Genomic DNA, 10,450 nt, shown 5'->3' on the forward strand with positions numbered 1-10,450 from the left:
TGCTGTTCTCTGTAAGGATGTCAATTCTTAGTATAATATATTTACATTTCCCATGATGGTAATGGTCTTATACTCCACAGGTAAAGTAGTAGCAGATATAGGATGGCAGATGATGAGTTTATTCTGGGTATGATAAATCTGAGGTGCCTAAGTGGAGATGGGTAGTTGGATATACAGTTTTCAAGCTTCAAAAAAATGTTGTGGTCAACAAAATCTGGAATAGAATATCTTTTTGAGCAATCTTTTTATTGCTACCTTTATGTCTTTGTTCCTCAGTGTATAGATGGCAGGATTCAACACAGGAGTAATAGCAAAGTCAACAATGAACAGATTTTTATCAAGTGATGGTGGAGGAGAAGGCCAGACATAGAGAAACATGCATGGAGTGAAAAACAAAAAAACCACAGTGATGTGAGATGACAAAGTGACAAATGCCTTGGACAAGTCTCCTGAAGAACGTTTCCAGACAGTGACCAAAATGAAGGAATAGGAAAGGATTAGCAGGAAGAAGGTGCCCATGCTCATGAAGCCACTGTTGGCAGTAACAATAAATTCAAGCTTGGCTCCATCTGTGCATGCAAGTTTTATAATCTTAGGAAAGTCACAATAAAAGCTGTCTACTGCATTAGGCCCACAGAATGGCAATTTTATAACAAATAAAAATTGAGACATAGCATGGATCACCCCAATTACCCAGCCAGTGATTACAAATGAGACACATATTTTAGGGTTCATGATTTTCAAGTAGTGAAGAGGCTTACATATTGCTGTGCACCTATCAAATGCCATGGCTATGAGTAACACCATCTCCACTCCTCCTATGGTGTGGATGAAGCATATCTGTGTCATACAACTTTGGAAAGGTATTATTTTGTCTTCATTTAAGAGGTCTGTGATTATCTTGGGGACTGTGGTAGAGGAAAGGCCCACATCAATGAGGGACAGGTTGGCAAGTAGGAAGTACATAGGAGAATGTAAGTGAGGATCAAAAATTACTAAAAACAAAATAAAAAGGTTTCCCAAGATGACCCCTAAGTAGAGCAAAGAACATATCAAAATAAGAAAAAGCCTTTTCTCCCAAGAGCAAGAAAGGGCCAATAACAGAAACTCACTGACCATAGAGTCATTTAGTCCACCTATTGACAGGGACAGAAGAGCTGATTTTCAAGTGACCTGATAAAAATTAAAAAGAGTAGGTATCACTGGTTCAGACATAGATTATCTATTTTATTGGTAATTAAATTAGACATAATTGATTGAGAGGAGAAGCTTAAGAATTTAGAAGAAATAAGGTTAGCAACAAATTCATTGTGATATAGATGATATCTGAAGGTAAAATTGTGACTGTAATTTTTGCAGATAGAACCAAAATGAGTTAACATCCCATAGTTAAGTCTCTTTTTAATTTATTTTTTCTCAAAAAATTTTAGATCATTTTTCTGACCATTGCCTAAGTGTTCTCACACCAAATAACCATCTCCTCTTCTGTTATACAACTATTGATAGTTGTATTAATAGTTTAATACAACTTTCACACTAACTCTGTATGCTCTAATCTAAACATTTCTTAGTCCATTAATATTCTCAAGCTTCTTTGAGTTTATTGAGATCACCAGGACAAAAACACTTGAACATATTTAATCAGTCCTTACCATCGGCTTTTAAAATTTAAATGGAACTCAGGTGCACAGGACTTAATAATTATAATACTTGGTTTATGGTATGATATCTTCTTTGTCCATGACCACTTTTAATAAATGTTAATTAATGAGAAACTAAAAATAAAATATTGGCTGAGTGTAAATAATGGTAAATGATGATAATTAAGAATCAGCCATGATCACAGCTAACATTTGAATGTCTTCTACACTCAGGTAATTGTAAGTACATTATCAAAGTATGTTAGGAGTACAAACCTCCTAATGTCTCCTTAAGATATGTTCAGTTTTATTACCCTTATTTCACCAGTGAAGAAACTGAGCCCCAGGAAGATAAATAGCAAAGCCAGAACTTGAATCGAGAGCCGTAGAACTTTCAGAGTACATTCTCCAAGAGCTGCTCTATGCTTTTCAAAGCCAGCACCTCCAAGTATACTAGATTTCCCTATGGATCTAGAAGCATCAGTCTACCCATTTCCTTCATCCCCAATTGATTACTATATATGTTGCCCATCCCAAAGCCTTTTCCCTCCCCATTTCTGGATAATGGAACACCTACCTATTTAGGTATTTGGTAGAGATTTCTCAGTTTTGAAAGAGGGTAAATCCTTATCCTCATCCCCAGATGAAGCATGATAATTCAGTGTCACTTGGCCATGAGCTGGTTTATGAGGAGCATGTAACCTAGATTTGTACAATGACATATAGAATAATGTCTTCTGGGGAAAGTTTTCTTTCCCAGATTAAAATACAAAGCTTCATATGTAGAAGGCTCTTTTCCTGGCCCCTTTGTTCCTGCATTCAATGTTAATGTGATGCCTAAAGGGAAAAGGGAAGCAATATTTGTGCTAGATAGTTTTACCCATATCCTCTCAAATCCTCATAACATCAGAAGAAATAAGTTATACCTCTCCCACTTTATAGGCAAATACATTTCATCACCATTATTTGATAGCCTGCTCTGGTTTATATAGCTCCTAACTGGCAGAGTTAGAATGTCAACCAAAGTCTCAAAAGCCTTAATGGTTCTGCTTTGTGATGACCAGGAATAACCCAAATAAAAACATATGCAAAGATAGAGAAATGTGAAAAAATACAGTGACATATGGAATTTATTTGTCCCTTTTCCCTTTATTCTTTAAGACATGCATTAAATGTCACCTACTCTGGAAAATTTATTGAAGACTGTAACCAGAGTAAATAGCTTCTCTCTATAAACTATTGTTAGTTATATCTTATGTATTCTTTATAATAAAATATATTAGAGTTTTTTTTGTATATTAGTTCTCTATTTTCAGTTAAGATTTTCAAGGAAAGGAGCTGTTAGTTGATTTTGTATGCCCCGATACATAGCACTATTTCTGGCACAATGTAGGAACTACTAAAGGATAATCTTCACTAACATCCTTATGGTAGTGATTAATAAGCAAAATCAGGGGCCTTGAAGCCCCTGTGATGAATTTGGAGCAACTCTCCACCAAATGACTTTAGGAATTGAATTCACTGATACTTGTACACTGATGGGACAGTCTGAAAACCAGCCACTTTCCTGTCATGTGCCTCTCGGAGTGATCTCAACACCCTACATTTGCAATTAGATTCTAAACCTAATACAATAAAACTAGAAAGATACCTTTCTCTTTTGTCTCAAACAAAACATTTATAGGCACTACAGAGTATCTGACAATTTCCCTCCAGTTACAGTGGAGTATTAACATAAAACATAGTATAGAAATATTGCTGAGCAGAAAAACATTATTAGATATTTGATCAGCAATTCAAAAGAACAGTACAGTTTTGATAAGCAAGGTTCCTGTAAAAAGCAATTTGCTACATAAATAAGGAAGAAAAGTTTTAAATACTTTTGGATTTATTATCATAACATTTTTGCTGCACATATAATAAATTAGAAGTTCAGATAAACTAACCCAAATACATAATTTGTCATTAAGTTAAAAGAGATTATAGAGTACAAAACACTGCATATAAAGTAAATGTGTATGGAAATATTTAGACTATATACTTCAAGATCTTTAGTTTGTAGGGTTTCAGATAATTTTATATTTTTTCCTAAATATTACCTCTTGTTTCTATATTTTACAAGAAATGTTTATGGATTTTCTAATTTCTAAGAAAAATTTGAAATTAGTGAAAGCAATAGGAAAAATAATATAAGAACAATTTCATAAATAGTATAATGTCATAACTAAGAGCATGGATTCTGGGACCAGACTACCTGGGTTCAAATCGCCATCTCCTTGATTTATTAGTTAGGTTGTCCTTGGGTGAGTTATTTCATTTCTCTTTTCCTCAGTTTCCTCATCTGTAAAATAAGGATGATAATAGTACTTACCTTATAGTGTTGTTGTGAGGATTAAGTGAAGTAATAAATGGAAAACATCAGAGCATACTCTGGTACATAATGAGTACTCAATAAACTTTTATTTTTTTAGTAATTTTAATGATTTTTAAGACTTGATATTCAATTCTTTCCAAAAATAAAGATAGCTTGCTCTGCCATATTGTGGTCTGTTGGAATGAAATAGCTAAGACATAAATTTTTATTTCCATGAATCTAATTTCGGAGAGAAAAAGAATGGAAAATTAAAGCCCCTTCACAGATCAATTTAATAAAGATAAGTGCTCTTTGATAAATTTACCTCACAATACAATTGAAATAATGAAAATGAGACCAGGAGGATATAAAAAAATGTTAGTGAAAATCATTCAAAACAAAACCAGAGATAGAGGAAGGAAGATTTGGAAGTAAACTGGAACCAGTTGCTAGGCTTTGGAGAACAGGTTTTCTAGGTACCTGCTCAGTTGCACACTTCACTCAGCAGCAGCTGCAAGAGACTGAAGCACACAGGAAGTTAATAGTCTTTTTGAATTGCCACCATTTCTTCATTTCTTAATACAGAGAGTTAAAAATAGTTCATACCATTAGAAAGGAAGTCAATTAGCAGGATTGGATATTGTCCATAATTTCTTCTAGTGGAAACCAGATCTTCTGTGCACATTGGTTTTCCCAAGGGTAAATTATTACAATTTGCAGAAGAGTTACTGAGAAATCGAAAAATTCAATATGATATTGAGCAGTAACTTTTTACTCTGAAAATATATTCTTTTTTCTCAAAGATTAGAGAATTTTAGGTTTGCTTTGGATGTATATTGAGTTATTGCATGTTATATAAATGACTTTTTGGCACCAATATAAGTTTGAGAACCATCATCTTTACTCTTTGACACTTGTCACACTTGGAATTTTGAGAAATAGTGAACTGATATTTTAGCAAATTAGGGGAGTTTCAAAATAGTGCCAAATTAGACTGGAAAATCTCAACTGGTATTTTTTAAGTGAATAAACTTTAGTTTTTAGCACAGTTTTAGATTTACAAAAAATTGTGCATAGAATCCCCATATTCCTCCTCACATGCCGTCCCCAAAGTCCTCTTACATTAACATCTTGCCATAGAGTGGTGTATTTGCTACAACTGATGAACCAATAGTGATACATTATTATTAACTAAAGTCTACAGTTGGCTTAAAATTCAACATTCAGAAAACTAAGATCATGGCATCCTGTCCCAGCACTTCATGGCAAATAGATGGGGAAATAGTGGAAACAGTGACAGACTTAATTTCTTGGGCTCCAAAATCACTGCAGATGGTGATTGCAGCCATGAAATTAAAAGACGTTTGCTCCTTGGAAGAAAATTATGACCAACTAAGACAGCATATTAAAAAGCAGAGCCATTACTTTGCCAACAAAGGTCTGTGTAGTCAAGGCTATGGTTTTTGCAGTGGTCATGTATGGATGTGAGAGTTGGACTATAAAGAAAGCTGAGTGCCGAAGAATTGATGCTTTTGAACTGTGGTGTTGGAGAAGACTCTTGAGAGTCCCTTGGACTGAAAGGAGATCCCACCGTCCAGTCTAAAGGAAATCAGTCCTGAATATTCATTGGAAGGACTGATGCTGAAGCTGAAACTCCGGTACTTTGGCTATCTGTTGTGAAGAACAGACTCACTGGAAAAGCCCATGATGCTGGGAAAGTTTGAGGGCAGGAGAAGGGGATGACAGAAGATGAGATGGTTGGATGGCATCACTCCATGGACATGAGTTTGAGCATTCTCTGGGAGTTGGTGATGGACAGGGAGGCCTGGCGTGCTGCAGTCCATGGGGTTGCAAAGAGTTGGACACGACTGAGCAACTGAACTGACTGGCTGACATTTTACATTACACTACATTCTTTGTGTTGTACATTCTATGGGTATTGAGAAGGATATAATGACATGTATCCATCATCATATAATCATGTAGAATAGTTTCACTCACAAAAAATCCTCAATGCTCAATTGATTTATTTTTAGCCCCTAACTTTCCCTTGGCAACCGTTAATCTGTTTTACCATCTCCAGCCTTGCCTTTTCCAAACAGTCATATAGTTGAAATCATATAGTTTATAGCCATTTCAGATTGGTTTAGCAATATGCACTTAAAGTTCTACCATTCTTTTCATGGTTTGATAGCCCGTTTCTTTTTATTGCTAAATAATATTACATTGTCTGTATATATCACTCATTTATGGAAGGACATTTGGTTGCTTCCAAGTTTTGTCAATTATGAATAATACTGCTATAAACATTCATATGCAGATTTTTGTTTGGATATAAATTTTCAATTCATTTCAGTAAATACCAAACAGTGCCATTGCTGGACATATGGTAAGACTATGTTTAGCTTTGTAAGAAATCTACCTTTTAAGGGATGTTTGCCTTTTTATTGTTTAAGTTATTTATATATTTGTACCTTCTTGATATATGAGTTCAATTTATATATTAGAAATTATATACCTATTCTATATGTTATTTCTTGGTGTGTTTATGTGTGTGTATGTTCTCAGTGGTTTGTCTATTCATTTTCTTAACAGCATCTTCTTAAATAGAGGTACAACTGACATACAACATTATATGTATTCGTCTCAGGTTTACAAAATAATAATTCAATATTTGTATACATTGTGAAATGATCACTACAATATATTTAATTAACATCTGTCACTATATGTAGTTATGAAACATTTTTTTCTTATGATAGTAACTTTTGAGATAACTCTCTTCAGTTCAGTTCAGTTCAGTCGCTCAGTCATGTCCGACTCTTTGCAACCCCATGAATTGCAGCACGCCAGGCCTCCCTGTCCATCACCAACTCTCGGAGTTTACTCAAACTCATGCCTATCGAGTTGGTGATGCCATGCAGCCATCTCATCCTCTGTCATCCCCTTCTCCTCCTGCCCCCAATCCCTCCCAGCATAAGAGTCTTTTCCAATGAGTTAACTCTTCGCATGAGGTGGCCAAAGTATTGGAGTTTCAGCTTCAGCATCAGTCCTTCCAATTAACACCCAGGACTGATCTCCTTTAGGATGGACTGGTTGAATCTCCTTGCAGTCCAAGGGACTCTCAAGAGTCTTCTCCGACACCACAGTTCAAAAGCATCACTTTTTCGGCACTCAGTGTTCTTCACAGTCCAGCTCTCACATCCATACATGACCACTGGGAAAACCATAGCTTTGACCAGATGGACCTTTGTTGGCAAAGTAATGTCTCTGCTTTTTAATATGCTATCTAGGTTGGTCATAACTTTCCTTCCAAGGAGTAAGTGTCTTTTAATTTCATGGCTGCAGTCACCATCTGCAGTGATTTTGGAGCCCAGAAAATAAAGTCAGTCATTGTTTCCACTGTCTCCCCATCTATTTCCCACGAGGTGATGGGACCAGATGCCATGATCTTAGTTTTCTGAATGTTGAGCTTTAAGCCAACTTTTTCACTCTCCTCTTTCACTTTCATCAAGAGGCTCTTTAGTTCCTCTTCACTTTCTGCCATAAGGGTAGTGTCATCTGCATATCTGAGGTTATTGATATTTCTCCCGGCAATCTTGATTCCAGCTTGTGCTTCCTCCAGCCCAGTGTTTCTCATGATGTAGTCTGCATATAAGTTTAATAAAGAGGGTGACAATATACAGCCTTGACGTACTCCTTTTCCTATTTGGAACCAATCTGTTGTTCCATGTCCAGTTCTAACTGTTGCTTCCTGACCTGCATACAGGTTTCTCAAGAGGCAGGTCAGGTGGTCTGGTATTCCCATCTCTTTCAGAATTTTCCACAGTTTATTGTGATCCACACAGTCGAAGGCTTTGGCATAGTCAATAAAGCAGAAATAGATGTTTTTCTGGAACAATCTTGCTTTTTCGATGATCTGGCAGATATTGGCAATTTGATCTCTGGTTCCTCTGCCTTTTCTAAAACCAGCTTGAACATCTGGATAACTCTCTTAGTGACTTTCAAATATACAGTATAGTTATTAACTATAGTCACCATGCTGAACATTGTATCTCCATGACTTGTTTATTTTTTAACTATAAGTTAGTTCTTTTAGACTCCTTTCACCCATTTTCCAACTCCATCAACCCTTACTCAGGCAACAAGAAATCTGTTCTTTTTATTCATGAGCTTGGGTATTTGTTTGATTTTTTAGATTTTTCATATAATTTAGGTAATATGATATTTGCCTTTCTTTGATTTATTTAACTGAGAATAATGTCTTCAAGGTCCATGTTGTTATATACCTCATGTTGTCACAAATGGCAAGATTTCACTCTTTTTTAATGGATAAATAATATTTCATTATATACCTCTATGTATCTACATGTATATCTGTCTAATCTCACAGTTTATTTATTCACCCATCAATGGACATTTAGGGTGTTTCTATATTTTGGCTATTGTAAATAATGTCACAGTGAACATATCTTTTTGAGATAGTGTTTTTGTATTCTTCAGAAAAATAGAAATGAAATTTCTGGATTGTGTCATAGTTTTATTTTACCTTTTTTAGTAAACCCCGTACCGTTTTTTCAGTGAGTGGCTGCAATAACTTACATTCCCACCAAGAGTGCACAAAGATTCTCTATTTTCACATCCTTGCCAACACTTGATATTTTTTTAGATGATAGCCATTCTAACAGGTATGAGGTGATATCGCATTGTGATTTTGATTTGCATTTTCCTGATGATTAGTAATGTCAAGTGTCTTTTTATGTACTTGTTGGCAATCTGTATGTCTTCTTTGGAAAAATGTCTATTCTGATCTTTGCCTATTTTTAGTTGGATTATATTTTTTGATATTAAATTGTATGAGTTCTGTATGTATTTTCAATATTAACCCCTTATCAGATATATGAATGGCAAATATTTTCTCCTATTCAGATTCAGTAGGTTGCCTTTTTATTCTGTTGATGATTTCCTTGGCTGTGCTGAAGCTTTTTGTTTGATGCAGTAATACCTGCTAATTACTGTTTTACTGCTTGTCATTTCAGTGTCATATCCAGGAAATTGCTGCCAAGATCAAAGTCAAGGAACTTCTTCCCTATGTTTTCTTCTAGAAGTTTTATTCTTATATGTAAGTCTTAAATTCATTTTGCTTTAAATTTTTTTTTTTTTTTGGCTGCACTTGGTCTTCGTTGCTGCTCATGGACTTTCTCTAGTTGTGGCAAGTGGGGACTACTCGATAGTTGTGGTGTGTGAGCTTCTCACTGTGGTAGCCTCTCGTTGTGGAGCACAAGTTCTAGGGTGCATGGGTCTCAATAGTTGTGGCACATGGGCTTAGTTGCCCAGTGGCATGTGGGATCTTCCCAGACCAGGGATTGAACCTGTGTCACCAACATTGGCAGGCATATTCTTTTTTTCTTTCTTTTTTAAAAAAATTATTTATTTTTAGTTGAGGGATAATTGCTTTATAGTATTGTGTTCATTTCTGCCAAACATCAACGTGAATCAGTGGCAGGCAGATTCTTAACCACTGGACCACCAGGGAAGTTCTTGCCTTAACTTTTTAATATGGTGTAGGTAGTGCTAAAGGCAAAGGAGAAAAGGAGGGATATACCCATTTGAATGCAGAGTTCCAAAGATTAGCAAGGAGAGATAAGGAAGCTTTCCTCAGTGATCAGTGCAAGGAAATAGAGGAAAACAATAGAATGGGAAAGACTAGAAATCGATTCAAGAAAATTAGAGATACCAAGGAAAATTTTCATGCAAAGAAGGGCACAATAAAGGACAGAAATGGTATGGACCTAACAGAAGCAGAAGATATTAAGAAGAGGTGGCAAGAATACACAGAAGAACTGTACAAAAAAGATCTTCACAACCCAGATAATCACGATGGTGTGATCGCTCACCTCGAGCCGGACATCCTGGAATGTGAAGTCAAATGGGCCTTAGGAAGCATCACTGCGAACAAAGCTAGGTGATGGGCTATTTCAAATCCTGAAAAATGATGCTGTGAAAGTGCTGCATTCAACATGCCAGCAAATTTGGAAGACTCAGCAGTGGCCACAGGACTGGAAAGGTTCAATTTTCATTCCAGTTCCAAAGAAAGGCAATGCCAAAGAATGCTCAAACTACTGCACAGTTGTACTCATCTCACGCACTAGCAAAGTAATGCTCAAAATTCTCCATGCCAGGCTTCAACAATACGTGAACCATGAGCTTTCAGATGTTCAAGTTCGATTCAGAAAGGACAGAGGAACCAGAGATCAAATTGCCAACATCCGCTGGATTATCCAAAAAGCAAGAGTTCGAGAAAAACATCTATTTCTGCTTTATTGACTATGCCACAGCCTTTGACTGTGTAGATAGCAACAAACTGTGGAAAATTCTGAAAGAGAAGGGAATACCAGACTGCCTGACCTGCCTCCTGAGAAATCTGTATGCAGGTCAAGAAGCAACAGCTAGAACT

General features: G+C 36.0%; 1 protein-coding gene across 1 annotated transcript; it reads right to left on the minus strand.

The window, feature by feature from the left end:
- Positions 1-204: 204 nt before the first annotated feature.
- On the minus strand, positions 205-2,524 carry LOC122705665 (olfactory receptor 4F21-like). Its single transcript, XM_043921084.1, has 2 exons — positions 2,521-2,524; positions 205-1,136 (listed from the first exon to the last, which is right to left on the minus strand). The coding sequence occupies exons 1-2, from the start codon at positions 2,522-2,524 to the stop codon at positions 205-207; spliced, it is 936 nt and encodes a 311-aa protein (XP_043777019.1).
- Between the last annotated feature and the right edge of the window lie 7,926 nt (positions 2,525-10,450).

Source organism: Cervus elaphus, chromosome 12 (assembly GCF_910594005.1).
Source record: "Cervus elaphus chromosome 12, mCerEla1.1, whole genome shotgun sequence".
Lineage (NCBI taxonomy): Eukaryota > Metazoa > Chordata > Mammalia > Artiodactyla > Cervidae > Cervus > Cervus elaphus.